Source organism: Dipodomys merriami, unplaced genomic scaffold (genome assembly GCF_024711535.1).
Source record: "Dipodomys merriami isolate MVZ:Mamm:240054 unplaced genomic scaffold, mDipMer1.0.p SCAF_2, whole genome shotgun sequence".
Lineage (NCBI taxonomy): Eukaryota > Metazoa > Chordata > Mammalia > Rodentia > Heteromyidae > Dipodomys > Dipodomys merriami.
The window spans coordinates 57,566,107-57,585,345 of record NW_027203381.1 but is presented as its reverse complement, the minus strand read 5'-3'; the positions used below and the strand labels follow the sequence as shown (position 1 = coordinate 57,585,345).

General features: G+C 40.2%; 1 protein-coding gene across 3 annotated transcripts in view; it reads right to left on the bottom strand.

Moving 5' to 3' along the window:
- The window catches only part of Yeats2 (YEATS domain containing 2), a 98,747-nt gene that overhangs the window by 33,226 nt on the left and 46,282 nt on the right, over window positions 1-19,239 (bottom strand). For 2 of the 3 annotated variants that reach the window (XM_070029681.1, XM_070029682.1), the window contains exons 13-19: window positions 17,361-17,464; window positions 14,834-14,941; window positions 13,986-14,168; window positions 7,274-7,532; window positions 4,508-4,669; window positions 1,957-2,120; window positions 1,218-1,376 (exon numbers count right to left, since the gene is read on the bottom strand). In XM_070029681.1, coding sequence (XP_069885782.1) covers window positions 1,218-1,376; window positions 1,957-2,120; window positions 4,508-4,669; window positions 7,274-7,532; window positions 13,986-14,168; window positions 14,834-14,941; window positions 17,361-17,464 — 1,139 coding nt within the window. The remainder of the gene's footprint in view (window positions 1-1,217; window positions 1,377-1,956; window positions 2,121-4,507; window positions 4,670-7,273; window positions 7,533-13,985; window positions 14,169-14,833; window positions 14,942-17,360; window positions 17,465-19,239) is intronic. The other variant, XM_070029683.1, reaches the window with a different exon arrangement.

The window sequence follows — 19,239 nt, the reverse complement described above, 5'->3', positions numbered from 1 at the left end:
TCTCCAGACTTTTACCCCTAACATTAATGCCCCAGCCAGAGAGAATCCGCACCCTATTTCATGATTTTAAAAGGCTGGAATGTAAGGTCCGCTCCTGGATGGCAAGCAGACTCCACCCTCCTCGCAGCGAAGTCTCCACCCAGTACCTACGTTACCTAGGCAACTGGCACACCTGGAAGAGGTCACATCTGCATCCGCTGAGGTCACATCTGAATTTGATGTGGCCATACCCTAGATAAGGCCTAGCCCAGGCCCAGACTCTCTTTTTCCCAGCTCTCTTTCCCAGGCCCTTCCCAGGCCTTTTCCAGGCCTTTCCCAGCGGCATGGAGTGCCAACATGGCCTGGTGCCAGCCAGAACAATGAATAAACCTACCCCTTACCTGAAAAAAAAAAAAAAAAAAAGCTACAGAAACAGGATGCAAAACTCTCAGTAAGTGCTATAGCACTAATTGTATCAGTAGTGTGCTGCCATCTATTACGATATATCAGACTTCAGGTAAATTTTAGGAAAAAAAACTTACAATTAAGCTGGGTGCTGGTGGCTCAAACCTGTAATTTTAGCTACTCAGGAAACTGAAATCTGAGCATCAAGGTTTGAAGCCAGCAAGGGTAGGTAAATCTGAGAGACCCTGTCTCTAATTAACCAACACAAAGTCAGAAGTGTAAAAAAACCCAACAGAAGTGGAGGTGTAGCTGAAGTGGTACAGTGCCACACTTGAGCAAAAAAGCCAAGCAAGAGCATAAAGCTCAGTATGGGAAGGCTGTGCACACATCTGCATACACACATAGTCAAGGAATCTTTGTTTCCTTAAGGAAAAGTCATTTTAAAATTTTTTCTCACAGATACTGTGATTTTGTGACTGATAATTTTTCTTGTTTTTTTCTAATTTTGCTTTCACTATTAAATTTATACCTTGCTTTATTAACTGTATAGGAGTATATCATTTGTGTACCTGCGTAATCATTTTCCCAAACTTGAAATGTAATTATTTTAGCTTTGACCACTATTTCATTATTTGTTCATTTAATATGAAATGTTTTGTGAATCTGCATGTCATCCTTGCATGTATCATTTGCCAAAATGAGCAGCAAGTAGCGTATTTTCTTATGTAAACTTCTTTAAAACTTTTTGGAGTTTGTATAAAGAGAGAAGCTAAAAAATTATGTATAAAAGATACATATCACAGCATATTAGAAATATACAGGTGTGCATTCACCTGAGTAAACAAAGTGGTTTTCTGTCCAGAGATGACTTTCAGTGTCTGTTGTCCCTGTGCAGAAGATGTGCTGACTCCCAGGGTACCTTGGACCACTGACCCAGTAGTCAGTTGTTTTCCAGATGTCTGGGGTGATGGCTGGCCAACTAAAAATGTCCCCTAAGTTAGGTAAAGAAAAAAGAAAGAAACCAGAATTTGTTGAATTCAAATGAGTTGCTGACCCTTTATATCACAAGGTACCAATCAATGTTCTCCCCTTCATTTTATAATTGAGTCACTATAACTGAAGAATATCAGTAAGTTAGAAGCATCCCCACTTCTCCAACTTTGCATAGTAGTTAGACCAATATGATGTAAACTTGAGTTTTGCAATCTAGTTCTCAAAAACTCAATTTAATCAGTCAGATAAATTATCCATCCTCTGCAAGAAGACCTGGAAAGGAAGACTTCCGTGACACAGGGAACAGCAAGAATCTGTTCTATTGTATCCAATCTAACTTCAACATAGTTTGATTTTCTTTGGTTATAGCCTTTGAAGAGCAAAATTTCAATTAGCATAGTGGAAATCTTTCTTTGGGGAAGGAAGATCTGGACAAGCCCTAAATAATATAGACTTCTAATATGGCTAAAATGTTAGTGTTGATCCCTGATCTCAAAGTAGCAAATGTAAATCAATCATAATTAAAGGTAACTGTCAGACAGGTGTAGGATTGCTAAGATTAAGCACAAGTGACCAGACCTGGGGAGTTTGCTTGAGGATGTAGGAGGTGTAAGTCAGGTGTTGGGAGATTCCTCCAGGGCTGGTGGTACTCTGGGTTCCTCCTGCTCCACCGCCACTGCTGCCTCCACTTCCTCCTCCTCCTGCGCTGCCACCACTGCTGGCTGCTGAGCTGGACTGGAGGTCTACCAATGCAGTGAGTGACAGCAATCATGAGAAGTACAAAGAAAAATCTATACAGAAAAGGCAGGCAAGCCTAAACAGACTTCTCATGTGCCATCATTCCTTTCTGCCTCCTCCTATTAACTATGACAATAAGAATGTCCTACTGGGCACTGGTGGCTCACACCTATAATCCTAGCTATTCAGGAGGCTGAGATATAAGGATAGAGGCTCAAAGCCAGCCCATGCAGAAAGTCCCCATGCAACCCTTATTTCTAATTAACCACTCAAAAACTGGAAGTGGAGCTGTGGCTCAAAGTGGCAGAGTGCTAGCCCTGAGCAAAAGAGCTCAGGGACAGTGCCCAGGCCCTGAGTTAAAGCCCCACAACAGAAAAAAAAAAAAAAATCCACAAAAAAACCCCCAAAAGATACAACTGAAATCTAGTTATAGGTTGAGCATTATTCTGTACACCTAAAATCCAAATTTTTTTGAGCACTAAAGAATATTAAAAAGTTTTGAATTTTAGAGCATTTGGGATTTCAAGTATTTGGATTATGGATGCTCAATTGGTAAAGTCTGCAAATAGTCCAAAATACAAACTCTGATATCTACAACGCTTCTGGTCCTAAGCACGTACTATAAATAAGCATATTAGCCCATACTTTCAATTGCCAGCTGAGTATTCCAGCTCTCAATACAATGAAGAAAGCTGTGAGGGAAGAAGCCTGCTATGGACATTTTTTAGCTCCTTTAACTACTGTGTCTTTTTTTGTTTTGTTTTTGTTTTTGTTGGTCATGGGGCTTGAAATCTGGGCATAGGCGCTGTCTCTCAGCTCTTCAGCTCAAGGCAAGTGCTCTACCACTTGAGCCACAGCACCACTTCCAGTTTTCTAGTGGTTTATTGGAGATAAGAGTCTCACAAGGGGCTGGGAAGGTGGCTCAGTGGTAGAGCACTTGCCTTGCATGCTTGAGGCCCTGGGTTCGATTCCTCAGCACCACATAAGTAAAAAGCCGGAAGTGGCGCTGTGGCTCAAGTGGTAGAGCGCTAGCCTTGAGCTGAAGAGCTGAGGGACAGCGCCCAGGCCCAGAGTTCAGGCCCCACGACCGGACCCCCCAAAAAAAAAAAAAAGAGTCTCACAAATTTTGAACCATGATCCTCAGATCTCAAGCTTCCTGAGAAGCTAGGATTCCAGGCGTGAGCCACCAGTACTCTGGCTAACTACTGAGTCTTATCCTCTTTTGTTTTTCACATTCTACTTCAAAGCCTATAGAATTTTGTTTTTGTTTTAGCGAGGATATATAGATGAGCTACCTGAGCTATAAATATTTACTCAATATATCGTTTTCCTTCCCACCTTATTTTTGGTGATTATTGGGAAGAGATTTCCAATGATTTATTTTGACCTTGAGAATATCACAAAATCTAAGTAGCTTTCTGGGTAAATCTGGATACTACACTGTCCTTACCTTGCTTTTTCAACCTCCTACTACTCAGGATAAGAATGGTAACAACACACCAGAGAATAACAAAACAGCAACTAGTTTACTTAGCTTTAATTTGGTAGCCAATCCCAACCATGCTTACTCTCCAAGATCAGGCAATATTAGGTACATTCACAATGGTTTGTTAGTAGATAGGGTGTCTCAAACAAGTCTGATTGCCATGCTACTCCATTTCTGGTTCAGAGAAAAATAACTGGCCTTTCCTTCTCAATAACACTCACACTGGTTCTCTCAGTTTCTTTTTGCATCTCTAAACCTAGCCAATATGTTTAAATGATGGCAAATGAAGACATTGATTCCTATTGTATTCTATCCCATTTAAGGTGAAAACAGACTTCCAGCTGAAAATGGACATTCCTTCAGGTATAACTAGAGAGTTTTCTCCTAACACAGCCTGAATTGCCATACTTCTCCAGTGTGACCCATCCCTGATCCAAAACTGTTTAGGAAAGCCCAAAATAACAGTGGTACCTCCTAAAATGATGGTTATTTAAAAATACTTCTAGTTAGATTATCTGTATTGTTAAGTTTGTTTTTGTTTTTGTGCCAATTCTGGGGTTTGAACTCAGGGCCTGGGTGCTGTCCTTGAGCTTTTTTGCTCAAGGCTAGTGTTCTACCCACTTAAGCCATAGCTCCACTTTTTGGTGATTAGTTGGAGATAAGAGTTTCACAGAACTTTCCTGCCCAGGCTGGATTCAAACAGAGATTCTATGATCTCAGCCTCTTGAGTACATAGGTTATGAGAATGAGCCACTAAGTGTATGTTTTAAATCTTCCAGGGCAAATGTGATTATACCACCAAAAAGAATTATAAAAATAGTTCCTAGAACAGTTAAGGACGGCCCCTTAGCCAGAGATGAACACACCTAGAAACCCAAGGACCAAATGATTTATTGATGGACTAACTAGCATTGTTGGTTGCTCGCAGGATGGCTCCTTGAGGAATCAGCAGCAGTTTTCCTTTTCCCGAAGGGTTCTTGCTGTTCGTAGTAAGGTAGAGTTTAGTACCTGGAGGTAAATTTGCCAAATTGGCCAAATTTGTGGCTGGTAGTTGCAGTGTTGCCATCACTAAAATGGTGGAGGGGGGAGAAGAGGAAAACCTTTAAGATAACTAGAACATTAACACTCTAAAATTATACAGTAAAATAGTTATTTAAAACATAAAAAGTATACTTAAGTTGTTCCTAGGTGCTTTTTAAGGATTATATTTCTTTCTTAAATATCTTGTTAACTAAAAAATAACTTCCACACCAGAAGGATTTTCTACAAATTAATTTATCTTGCATATAAGTAGGCTGATCATTGTCTTGGTTTTGCCCAGAACAATTCTAGTTTACATAGGTGTTATTACCATTGCTAGGTGCTGAGCCCAGGGCATGGCACACTAAGTACATACTACCACTTAAGTTGTAACATCAGATTTTTGTTACTTACATAAGCACTGACATGATGACATCTATGGATAAATACACATTACCCCCATTTGTTTAAAGTTCTGTTAGTCAATATCTAGTAAGAATGGAATTTAGTGGCCTGGCACTGGTAGCTCATGCTGGTAATCCTAGCTACTCAAGAGGCTAAGATCTAAGGATCATGGTTTGAAGCTGGCCCAGACAGGAAAGTTTATGGAACTCTCATCTCTAAACACCAAAAAAGCTGAAAGTGGAGCTGTATTTTAAGTGGTAGAGTGCTAGCCTTAAGGACAAAAGCTCAGGGACATTGCACAGGCCCTGAGGTCAAGCCCCAGAAAGGCACAAAGAATTTACTGAATTTACTGATTTAAAACAACATTTCTGGCATCCCTTACTTTTAAGAACTCAGACATGCTGTCAGTGAAGAAATGGCATGCATATATATATATATATATATATATATATATATATATATATATATATAAATAAATGAAATCACAATTCTCTTTCATTAACTAAATACCAAATCCTGATTAGGTTTTGCTCTTATACTAAGAATTTGTCAATGTCAGTGTCAACATTGTACATGACTTATTTTATTCTCTGGCTTCTCAGCTATTTGATTTCCTTAAAAACTCCAGAGAACATTTCTTCCAAACTATCTCATGGATGTTTTTAGTTGTGTGTGTCTGTTAGTACTGCAGCCTTGTACTCTGGCTTGACTTTTTAGCTCAGGACTGGCATTCTAGCGCTTCAGCCACACCTCTACTTTACAGCTTTTGCTGGGCAAGAGTCTCATACACTTTACCACCCAGGCTTGTTTTAAACCATGATCCTCAGATCTCAACCTTCTGGGTAGCTTTATAGTCATGAGCTATATAGCTATAGCTACCATGAGCTACCATGCTCCAGTTCCTTGTGTTTGGAGACACAATCTTATTAATGTAATCTAGATTAACCTGGAACTCCCAATTCTAAGGCTTCAGCTTTCCAAGTGCTGAGGTTACAAATATGAGCTACCATGCACAGCTCTCATGCACTTACAGCTTTTTTGTTGGTTGGGCTCAAACTCAGAGCTTGGGTGATGTCCTGAGTTCTTTCAATCAACGCTAGTGCTCTACTACTTTTGAGCCACAGCTCTACTTCCTCAAGTACTTATTTTTAATACCATACATGGACTGGACCACCACCAGCATTGATCACTTCTGTTTTGGATATTTATTGCTTGCTTGCTTCCTTTCTTTCTTTTTGTCAGTCTTGGGGCTTGAACTCTAGGCCTAGGCAATGTCCCTGAATTGTTCAGCTCAAGGCTAGCATTCTACCACTTGAGCCAAAGCACCACTTCTGGTTTTCTGGTGGTTTATTGGAGATAAGTCTCATAGACTTTCCTGCCCCGGCTGGCTTTGAATCATGATACTCAAATCTCAGCCTCCCAAGTAGCTAGTATTACAGGCATGGGCCACTAGCGCCCGGCTTTTTACTGCTTTCTATCCCCTCTAACTCACTGTAACAGTTATTTGGCCTCATTTAGACCTTCAAAAACAAACAATGTCTTGAGGTATTTCTTTCATGCTATCAAAGAAACAATACATTAAGGACTAAAATAGGGCCGGGAAGGTGGCTCAGTGGTAGAGCGCTTGCCTTGCACGCATGAGGCCCTGGGTTTGATTCCTCAGCACCACATAAGCAAAAAGAAAAAAGCAGGAAGTGGTGCTGTGGCTCAAGTGGCACAGTGCTAGCCTTGAGCTGAAGAGCTGAGGGATAGTGCCCAGGCCCCGAGTTCAGGCCCCACGACCAGACGGGGACACACACACACACACGCACGCACGCACGCACGCACGCACGCACGCACGCACGCACGCACGCACGCACACACACACACACACGACTAAAATATATTCAAATGGTTCAAAGTTCTATTTGGTAGAAAACTCAAACATCTCAAAATGGTTGTAGCAAATGCTCATACCAGGATTTAAACCTGAAATACAACCCAACTGGGGATGAGAACAGATGAGAATTATTCTTTCGACCTGAAAGAAGTGTCAGGAAATATTTTCAATTTTTAATATACTTACACACATATAAATACAAACTACTTATAAGTAGTTTCATTATACATTTCTATTGAATAGAATGTTTCTGTATACTTCTGATAGCAATAGCTGATTAGACTGCCCTAATCTAATACCAAGTAAAATCAGCAAAGCAAATTCTGGCAGAGATGCTGTTAACATGGTCCCCAATTAGGATCAGTTACCTGAGCCCTGGGATCCACTCTTCTGAGGTCCAGTGGCAGTGATTTGAGCCTTGGTTATGGTCTGCACTGGCTGAGCAACAATGGTTCCTCCACCTCCACTCACAATGGCTTTGGCAACTCCTTGGGTCACTACTTGCTTTGGACCAACTGCTTTGGCAACAGAAGAGCTGGTCTTGGCTACAAGGATTTGGCTACCACTGATGGCCACAGCCTGCTTTACTGTTGATGGTAAGGCAGACCCAACAGGCACCCCAACAACCTGTTCAAAACACAGAGAAAAAGTCTGGCAGTGTTGCTTTGCACAGTGCCTTTGAGAGTTCTGAAACAAAGCAGCTACTGTGTTCTAGCAAAGAACAAGGAAAAGGCCTGGAGAGAACAGATAAGAGCCTAATTCAGTCCCTGAGCAAGGCTGCCTGGACAGATGTGAGACAATAATATTGTTTACATTTTGGATATTATAATATTAAAATCTTAAGTACTGTTGGCTTGAACTCAAGATAGTTTTCAGAACTTTGAGTAATGAGTTTTGGGCTTTTGTTTTTTAATAGAAAATTGGGGAGATTTAGCTGGATACAGTGTGACTCATGCCTATAATCCTAGTTACTTGGGAGGATCACAGTTTGAGGCCAATGTGGGCATAAAGTTATACATACTCTATCTTAAACAATATAGTTGGTTGCGGTGGCACACACTTGTCATTGTTAATTACAGAAAATCATAAATAGAAGAAAGACAGTACAGGGCAGCCTAAGCATAAATGTGAGATACACCTGCAAAGTAATGAAAGCAAAAAGGGCTGTGAACATAATTCAAGAGGCAGAGCACCTTCCACTATTAAGTACAAGGCCCTGAATTCAAATTCCAATACTACAAATATATATATAATAAATCAGTTCTCCAGCTAGCCCTCAAATCTTTCACCAATATAAATGAGAAGAGAACTCAGAAAAGATTTCAACTTGAGGGAAAAATGAATCACAATTGATGAGATAAAGCCTCATTTTGTTTGTAATTTCATTACTTTCAACAACAAGGAAACAGGCTGGGAATGTGGCTCAGTGGTAGTGCTTGTCTAGCATGCGTGAAGCCCTGGGTTTGATTCCTCAGTACCCCATAAACAGAAAAAAGCTTGAAGTGGTGCTGTGGCTCTAGTGGTAGAGCACTAGCTTTGAGCAAAAGCTCAGAGACAGTGCCCAGGCCCTGAGTTTAAGCCCCACGACAGGAAAACAAAACAAAACAAAACCAACAATGAAACTTGCTTTGTGATACAGGCTCATGCTGGTAATCTTCACTACTCAGGATGCTGAGATCTAAGGATCTGGGTTTGAAGCCAGCTGGGGCAAATAGGAAAGACTCTTACCTCCAATTAACAAGCAACAAGCTGGAAACAGGGTGGCTAGAATGGTAAATACTACCTAAGAGCAGAAAGCTTAGCTAACGGTCCTGAGTTCAAGCCCTAGTACCCAAACAAAAACAAAATAACAAGAAAATGAAACCTGAAAAAAATACCCTGATACTGACCAAGTAAATATTTAAGACTAAAAAGACAAGATTTTACTATGTATCCAGGTGACCTGGAACTCACTATATGGCCCAGGCTAGTATCAAACTCACTCCACCTTCCAAGATCTAGGATCATGTGTAGTTTCTTCCCCCTGAACTTTTTGTTTTGTTTTGTTTTGGGTCTGGTTGTGGGCCTGAATTCTAAACCTAGGCGCTGTCCCTCAGCTCTTCAGCTCAAGGCTAGCGCTCTACCACTTGAGCCACAGTGCCACTTCCAGCTTATTTTTTTGCTTATGTGGTGCTGAGGGCCTCAAGCATGCAAGGCAAGTGCTTTACCACTGAGCCACTTTCCCAGCCCCAAAATAACAGCAATATCTTTTTTTTTTTTTGCCTGGTCGTGGGGCTTGAACTCGGCCTGGGCGCTGTCCCTCAGCTCTGCAGCTCAAGACGAGAGCTCTACCACTTGAGCCACAGTGCCACTTCTGGTTTTCTGGGTTAACTGGAGATAAAAGTTTCATGACTTTTCCTGCGCGGGCTGGCTTTGAACCGCGGTCCTCAGAACCCAGCCTCCTGTAATCTGGTGTGAGCCACCAGCACCCGGCTCTACATGGTTTTGTTTTTTTTTTTCTGTCTTAGCCTTATTCTCCAAAGAACTGGGAAGTTTGCTATGGCACACAGCTGGGTAAGGTTATTCCTGTCATTCCTGTATATTTGGAAAAAAAAAACAAAAACCATTCTAACCAAACTGGAACTTTTTTATACATGAACATTTTTTTTTCCTATTAAGTTCCTTAAAGTTTAAAAAAAAAAAAAAGAGGGGAGTTGAGGAGCAGAAACTATTAGTTGAATCCCAGCATTTATTCTCTCCTCCTTTCTCTCTTACTCTGTTTTTATGTTAATTTAAAATGAAGTTTGGCTATGTAGCAAAGGCTGGCCTCAAACTCACAACCCTTCTGCCTCAGTATTACAGTTGTGTGCTGCTATGCCTGGCTTCCTTCTGTCTCTGGAACAGAGAAAAGAATTCCAATTTTTAATGGGAGCCATCCATGTAGGATAATGACTGTATGTCCCAACCCTCTTGTACTTCTAGGTGGCTACAGAGATGTGAGCAGAAGCAATAAGAACAACCTAGCGTTCTAACTGCCCTCAGTTTCACCTTACCCTTTATTTTTTTTTGCTAGCCAAAACTCTGAATATGGGAGCGTGAGATGAAGTCCTTACCTCAATCCACAAACTGAAAACGGAATTTGAGAATGGCTGCACAAAAGTACAGAAATATAGATTCTTGATGACTATGTACAGAACTACCAAAACAGAACCATTACTAGTTTTTTCTATGAGACAGAAACAGACTTGAAGATTCTGTTTGGATTTCTGTCATAGCATTTGATCTTTTTAAGATAGGAATCTTTACATCTACTAATTATATCAATCTATTTCATAAGCTAAATTACACATATTTTCATTTCCCCAAACTAACCAAATGTCAAAGATCTTAAAAGAAAAACAATGTGCTGGACCTACCAATGCCATCTGACGTGCTTTCCCTTTTTGGGTCAAAGTTTCCAGTATAGTCAACTCAAGAGCTTAATAAAATATGGGTTTCTTAGTTGAGCACAGGAGGGCAACCTTTACTAGCAGAACTAGTAAACCACTTCAAGATGAATGCTTCCTCCCATTTTAGAACACTGAAAATGAGAAATTCTGAGTTCTATCAGGAAAAATAATTCACAACTGAATCTGGATACCACAAAGAGAAATAGGACAATGTAACCCCATATTAGTGGGTTCTTTTGTTTTTGTGTCTTTTTTTTTTGGTCAGTAGTGGGGCTTGAACTCTGGGCCTGGGTGCTAGTACTCAACCACTTAAGCCACAGCGCCACTTCCAGTTTTCTGGTGGTTAATTAGAGATAAAAGTCTTTTTTCTGTGATTATTGGAGATTACAGTCTTACTGACTTTCCTGCTTTAAACAGTGATCCTCAGACCTCAGCCTCCTGAGTAACTAGTATTACAGGCGTGAGCCACTAGTGCCTGGCAAATTTGTTTTGTTTTGAATCCATTTAGCCTAGAACCTGAACTCACGGACCAATTCTTCTTCTACATTCTTCTCTGGTTCTTGTCAATTTCCCCTAGTTCTACAAAGCAGATACTCTTCTGGTTTCTTTATGCCTCTCCCAGGCTTGTACTCAGGACCTGGGCACTGTCGCAGAGCTTCTTTCGCTCAAGGCTAGCACTCTACCACTTGAGCCACAGTGCCATTTCTGGCTTTTCCTTTTTACATGGTACCTGAGGAACTGAACTGAGGGCTTCATGCCTGCTAGGCAAGCACTCTACCACTAAGCCACATTTGCAGCCCTACAGAGCAGATACTTTGTTCTGTATTGGTTATAAATGTTTCACACCTGTAATCCTAGCCAGCCTGGGTCAGGAGAGTCAGTAAGACTAATCTCCAATAATCACAACAAAAGCCAGAAGTGGTGCTGTAGTTCAAGTGATAAAAGCACTACTGAGCACAAAAAGGCTCAGAGACAGTGCCTACGTCCTGAGTTCAAGCCTTAGAACTGGAAAAAAAACGTGATGTATACCTTGATCTAGTGTTTCTATTTCTGCCTTCCTTGGGTTGTATGAATACTTTGGCAAATCAAAGTTTAGCAGCGTTAAGGTGAAAAATTCTGTGTGTGCAATTTTCCCTTGAGACATTAAAAACTATAGCTACTTGTGTTCAATACTATTTGTGGTAGTGGCACATGTGTATATACATGATTACTCACATTAGTTTCTATTTACTTAAGAGCATGGGCCCTCTACTAGGTTCTTCATAGACCATGATCTTGCCATCTCCAAGATTCCTGAAAGACAAGTCATACTATTCCCTTTCTTCTTTTTCTTCTTCTTCTTCTTTTCTTTTTCTTTTTTTTTGCCAGTCCTGGGGCTTGAACTCAGGGCCTGGACATTGTCCCTGAGCCTCTTGGTGGCCTAGGCTAATGCCCTAACAATTGAGCATCAAGCTACTTCCAACTTTTTGTGAGTAGTTTACTGTAGATAAAAGTCTCATGGAGTTTTCTGCCCGAGCTGGCTTCAAACCACGATCCTCAGATCTCAGCCTCCTGAGAAGCCAGGAATACAGGTGTGAGCCACCAGCGCCTGGTTATATTCCCTTTCACCAGATAAAAAAGAGAGAGAGAGAGAAGGGGTGGGGGCAGACAAACTGACTAGGGCATAGAGAGATTAAGTAATCACCTGCCCAAGTCAGAAGTAATGAGTAGCTAGTAAGACTTGCAACAAATTTATGACTGAGTCATTTTATGACTTCCCTTTTTTTATGTTAAAGGTAACTCCTCAATTCTACTTTAATTTTCTTTAAAAGCTATGCTTCTGTTGGGCCAAGATTGAATGGAAGGAAAACTACCACTTTTTCCACCCTTCTGTTTTTGGGTGGTTTCTAGGAATGCAGTTCTGCAATAGCCAGAGACAGCCTGTATTTGTAGACAGCTACCTATCTCAAGCCTGAAGCATGTACTAAGTGCCCTGGATAAACAGTGACTTTTCTCATGCTCTGCTGCTGCTTTGCAATTATTGCTCTGCTTGGCTCTTCTTTTTGGGTACTCTGAAGGCTATTTCTGGGCATAAATCCAACTAACATGAATCCAACTATTTTATCTTAGTCCTGTATTACCAAAATAAGTAAATATCAATTGGATTAGACAATCAGGATTACTGATGAATGGACTGGTAAAATGCAGTGGCAAAAAAATGGGAAGTAACCTATCCCAGATCTTCTTAGCATTAATAGCAATGCCAGACTGATTCAAAGCCTGAATCAGTAACACCACATATCTCTAGATGAAGCAAAATAGATTAAGACAGTATGAATAGAAGTTCACATGATAACAACGGATTTACTAAAGGACTGGAACAGAATACTAAACAACACATGCTAGCATTGGGATACAAATGAGAATTTCTAATTTTTGGCTATAGAAACCCTAAGTTCAATTTGATGCTGTAGCTCCATGGTTTCTAAATTTGCCTATGAAAATGAGGAAAGCTAATTAAATATCCAGATTCTTATGGCCCTAGAGAAGATTCAGACCCTAGTTATCAATACTTTTATTATTTTATTTTATTGTTGTTTATGGACTCACACCATAACCCATTAGGGCTCCAACTCACAATTCTCCTGCCTCACCCTCCCAAGTGCTAGAATTAGACATGCACCACCACATCTGCCTTTAGTACTTTTTATATCAGCAGATGGGCCTGACCCACAATTTTGCAGATTTTAGAGCCAGCTGTAAATGTTAAGACTTTTTATATCAATCCTTATCTTTCTATTTAAACAAACACAAATTTTCTAAAGTATTTTCTAGTTTTAGAGTATTCCTCTAAAAAAAAAAATCGCTCTCCCTACACAGGCTAGCTTCTAAGTTCAAAAAAAGAACACAAAGCCTTCCTAATAATTTCAAATGCTGAGTTAATTTTACTCTGGATGGTCTAAAAACATGCTTAAGTTAGAGACAATTGATCATAAAATCACACCAGTTCTAGAATTAGAAGTCTTGAGTTGGCAGACCTGGGTTAAGGACCCTGTTATTTATTAGCTCAAGGACGCTACCTCTCCGAGCCACCGTTTTCTTGTTCATAAAATGGGAGTGAAAATGCCACCTTCCAGGGTGGTGGGAAAATTAAAGGTTATGTATAAATATGAACCTGGAACACATAAACACTAAAATAATTGCTAACTGGATCTATGTACATTATAGATCTCCCAATACATTAATTCTTCCAGTAGCTCCAAACAATAAGGAAAATAAACCCTCCAAAGAGCTAGGAATTAATTATTCACCAAACACAGCTTGGTATAAAGTATAACACTTCACTGTCAGAAAAAAAGTGAAATAGTACCCCCATCTTAGATTTGAATCTGATAGAAAGACATGTTCTTGAAGTTGGTCATTCATTAACAGAGAGAAGACAGCGCATCCATTTGCTTCTTTAGAGTCTTCCTAGACATCCCCTCTTGTTGGGATGCTAAGGGCCATAGAGTTTTAACATTACTTGACTGGCTTTTCCAAATGGGTTGTTATCCACAGATCTGGATGGACTCAGCAACCCTCACATCCTCAATCTTTTTAGCACTTGTTGGCTATTTAGACAAACAACAAGCATTTATACATTGACCTTCCTATATCCCTACCCAACACAAACCTTGGATGGCTGAATCTTCGGTGACTGGGTAGTTCCTTCTCCAGCACTTATAACCTGTTTTTGAGGGGACACAGCTATCATGTGACCTCCTTTCACAGTCACATACTGAGGAAGTGGTGACTGGCTGACAGCTCCTGTTGTGGGCACATGGGAAGCTTCCCCAGGTTCCTGTTTGATGATCACCTTGCAATAAATATAACAATAACACTGAGTAAGTATTCTACATTAGAGAGAAAATTACTACTAGAATCGGAACCTATTTATAAGAATTAATGAATAAAATTGGTGTACAAAGAATGACTTCACAGGAATATAGCAAAATTGCGAAAGAAGAGACTAAATATAAGATCTGGGCTGGATCTTGTGCTTCTGTCACTTGAGAGATTGATGGCAAATGGAAACAGAAAGAAAAAAGACATAGTTGTGATCTCCAAAAAAGTGCATGTCTCAGTTTAGTGAATGATCTAAGAGTTGAGACATACTACAGTATATGTTGCAGAGGTCATTTTAAGCAACTCAACACACCACAGGAAGTACTATGGCCTGGCATGAGAGGTTCACACCTGTAGTTTTAACTACTCATGAGGCTAAGGTCGGAGATCAAGGTTCAAAGCCACCCCAAGCAGAAATGTCTGTGAGACTCTTAGCTCTATTTAAGCACCCAAAAACTGGAAGTACAGGTATGACTCATGTGGTAGAATATCAGCCTTGAGCAAAAAAGCCAAGAGCTCGAAGTCCTAAGTTCAAGCCCCAGTGAAGAAAAGAAGAAAAAGAGAAGGAGAAGGAAAAGGAGGAAGAATTATTAACAGGACCACATGAACTTGTGGGACAATGAAATATATACTCACTTTTGTAAAAGCTCCAAGTCCTCCAGTTATAGGTTTGGGGCTCTGAACCTTAGGGTGACTCCCAATTGGGCAAAGAGGTGGCATGGATGCAAACAAAGAATCTTCCTGCTATGTAAGTAAAAACAATTGTACAGTCAATCTGGTTAAAATGGGTGATTTCAGATAGTTTAGTCACATAATTAAAACAAACCTGTTATAAAAATAAATTAGCATATGCAAAGACAACAAGGCCAATTCAGATCCACTATAGGGAAAACGATGAAAGGAGTGACATTGACCAAGATGCAATATACACAGAAAGTGACCCCTTTATACAACTATTTAAATTAAAAAATAAAATTTAAACAACCACTATAGTTGGTATGCCTCTAGATCGTAAAGACAAAATGTAAATTTCAGAGGCAATTTGTCATAATTAAATTTGGGAGCAAGAAACAAAGTCAAGAACATTTCTTGAGCATGGAATTAAAAGATCATCAAGAATTTAAAAAACAACACTGCAAAAGTAAAATCTCCAAGGAAACTGCTACAATTCATAGTCATGTAACAGTATTCATTTACTGTATTTGTATAGGAAAACCACACTTTGGACCAGGAAACTAATGAAGTTCAAAACCATCTAGCATCTAAATAAGAAATGCTATGATTAGTATTAGTTGTACAAGAGAAAAGATATATCCATTCTCGGGGTTCCTCAGAGAGGAGTTTATAATCTCAAAGGCTTCAATTGATGGCACTCACAACAAAAAAGATATACAGTGAACCAAACAGCAGGGAAATGTCTTTGCCAAATGGCAAGCATTTAGTAATCTGATCTGAGTTAATCAAATTATATTTAGAGTCCCCTCAAACTTTTTTTTTTGGTGGGTGGACCTTGAACTCAAGGCCTGGGCACTGTCCTTGAGTTTGTTTTTTTAAAAACTGTTATTAAAAAAGTGTTGTATAGAGGAGTTACAGTTACATAAATCACATCCCTCAGCTTTTTTTTGCTAAAGGTTAGTGCTCTATTACTTGAGCTATAACTCTTCTTCCAAGCCTTTTGATGGTTAAGTGGAGATAAAGAGTTTAACAGACTTTCCTGCCTGGGCTGGCTTTGAATCTTACCTCAGCCTCCTGAGTAGGTAGGCTTTTAAGTGTGTGACATCAGCACTCAACTAGAATTCCAAGTTGTTTTTTTTGGGGTCCGGTCGTGGGGCCTGAACTCTGGGCCTGGGCGCTGTCCCCTCAGCTCTACAGCTCAAGGTTAACACTCTACCACTTGAGCCACAGTGCCACTTCTGGCTTTTTTCTTTTTGCTTATGTGGTGCTGGGGAATCGAACCCAAGGCCTCAGGCATGCAAGGCAAGCACTCTACCACTGAGCCACCTTCCCAGCCCTAGAATTCCAAGTTTTGAAGAACTATTCTTTTTATTTTGGGTGCGGGCTTATAGGTAAGAATTATTATGGCAGGTTCTGGTAGCTTACACCTATAATCCTAGCTATTCAGGAGGCTAAGATTTAAAGACTATGGCTCAAAGCCAGCCCAAGCAGGAAAAGTCTGCGAGACTCTTATCTCCAATTCACCACCAGAAAACCAGAAGTGGAGCTGTGGCTCAAAGTGGTAGAACACAAACCTTGAGTTCAGGGACAGCACCCAAGCCCTGATTTGAAGCCCCACAACCAGCATAAAAGAATTATTATTAAGGTGGTATGGTGGCTTATGCCAGTAGTTCTAGCTACTAAGGAGGATGAGACCTAGAGGACTGCAGTTCAAAGCTAACCGAAGGGCAGAATAGTTTTAGACTCCATCTCCATCCAATTAACCAGCAGTAAGTGGGGCTAGAGGTATGGCTCAAGTGGTTGACTGCCAGCAAGAAGCCAATTGGGCATGAAGCCCTGAGTTCAGCCTCTAGTACTGACAATATAAATATGCAAGTAACTAAAGGGCTAACATGGAAAAGGAAATATACTTTTACTTGGGTATACAAATACAGGAAACATGAGTCATGATATAAGATAAACATTTTATAAAAAAAAATATTTCTAGGGGCTGGTAAGGTGGCTCAGTGGTAGAGTGCTTGCCTTGCATGCATGAGGCTCTGGGTTCGATTCCTCAGCACCACATAAGCAGAAAAAGCCAGAAGTGGTGCTGTGGCTCAAGTGGTAGAGTGCTAGCCTTGAGCTGAAGAGCTGAAGGACAGCACCCAGGCCCAGAGTTCAGGCCCCACGACCGACCAAAAAAAAAAAAAAAAAGAAATATTTCTAACAGTTACCTCCAATACATAAATAAATGAGGCCACATTCTCACTATTCTAAGTTTCCAACCTGATGCTGGTGATCATCTGATAGAAGAACTAAAAAGCATTGCCTACCTATAGAAAAGGCAAAGTGAAATGGTAGAATCAGGAGTAGATGCCTCTCAAGATACTTCCTAATGAAAAAGTTTACTTTATGAAATCTGCATCATCAACTCACACACTCTCGCCAATGCTTTGCATACTGTTTTTAGAAACTAACAAAACACAAAAAATGCAGTTAAGGGTCTTACCTTAACAGTAGATGTTATAAAACTATTTCCATGAATTTTGGGGATAGGAGAAGCTGTTCCTTGAGGGACCTGAGAAGTCGTAGAGAGCTTGTTTGTAGGACTTCCTGATGAGCAAGGCAGATTTTAAAATTTAGTACAAGCTAAGTAAATTTATAAAATATAGTTGAATATTGGAATAAAATATAATTTGAATAGTATTTTCTACTATACTGCTTTCTTTGCCACTATTTTTTTTTTGGGGTGCTGATCCTGGGGCTTGAACTCAGGGACTAGGTGCTATCCCTCAGCTTCTTTTTGCTCAAAGCTGGTGCCCTACCACTTGAGACTTCACACTACTTCTAGCTTTTTCTGAGTAGTTTATTGGAGATAAAATCTCATGGACTTCCCTGCCCAAAGTAGCTTTGAACCATGATCTTAGATCTCAGCCTTCTGAGAAACTAAGATTACAGATGTGAGCCACTGGCACCCTGCTCCACTATTTGTTTTTTAAGGGTTGAAAACTTCCAATCCTGAAACAAACAGAAAAAGCACTTTCATCGTCTTTATCTCTACAAAACTGTTCACATACTCAGCCTAAAAAGGGATAAGAGGCTAGTAAAGACAAAAAGAAGAAAAATATGGTACACATTATATACTCTATTCCCTAATATAGTAAGATACAATGTAACATAATGGTATTGGGCCAAATGCATACATTCAAGTGAATTTAACTCCTATAGTATAGTTAGTTCCATTAGGTTAGACACATCATCTAACATTGCCCATGTGAAACATTTCACATTTCAGTTTATCTGCCCATATTTTAGAATGTGATTAATATGATTTACTTTATCAGTAGTAATAGCAAATCAAGAGTAAATCAAGATTTAATCACCTATTCCACCTAACAAAACTTGTCTCTATGTTTTTCCAAAACTTCAATGACCTCTATTTGACATCCCTAAACATATTCAAAAAGCTACTAGGGAAACCCAAAAAGCTGTTGTTGTTTTTTAAAGGAGTTCCACATAAACCATGTTAAAGTGCTTAGCTTTAAAATCAAACAAGCAAACAAAAAACAATTCTGAAAACATCTATTAGTATGTATCAATTCCAAAAAGTTAAAAAAGGTCTCTTGAGGGGCTGGGAAGGTGGCTCAGTGGTAGAGCGCTTGCCTTGCATGCCTGAGGCCCTGGGTTTGATTCCTCAGCACCACATAAGCAAAAAGAAAAAAGCCGGAAGTGGCGCTGTGGCTCAAGTGGAAGAGTGCTAGCCTTGAGGTGAAGAGCTGAGGGACAGCACCCAGGCCCAGAGTTCAGGCCCCATGACCGGACCCCCTCGCCCCCCAAAAAAAGGTCTCTTGAGAGGAGGGCATACACAGCTCAAGCAGAGCAACTACCCTAGCAAACATAAAGACCTCCCTGGGTTCAATCCCTCATAGCAAAAAAGGAAGAAGGAAGAAAGGGAAACCAGCCTCATTATCTTACAATAATTTTATTATTTTTCTTTTTTCACTATTTCCCTTCATCAGGGGAAGATTACATTTATGAGTCTAAATACAGGTTAAATGATGGGGCAAATTCCATTATTTGTGAAAAAAAAAATATTAAAGCAAACAACCCCCAACAGCAGTAAGGAGTTGTATAGGCTGCGAAGACAGAGGAGGTGACACAGGAAACTTAGTCTTCCTATTAACATTCTCTTCCCTCTCCCTGCCCCCACCTTGCTTTTTTTTTTTTTTTTTTTGCCAGTCCTGGGGCTTAAACTCAGGGCCTGGGCACTACCCCTGAGCCTCTCTGTCTTCAAGGCTAACATTTTACCACTTGAGCCACAGCACCAATTCTGACTTTTTCTGTTTATGTAGTACTGAGGAATTGAACCCAGGGCTTCATGAATGCTA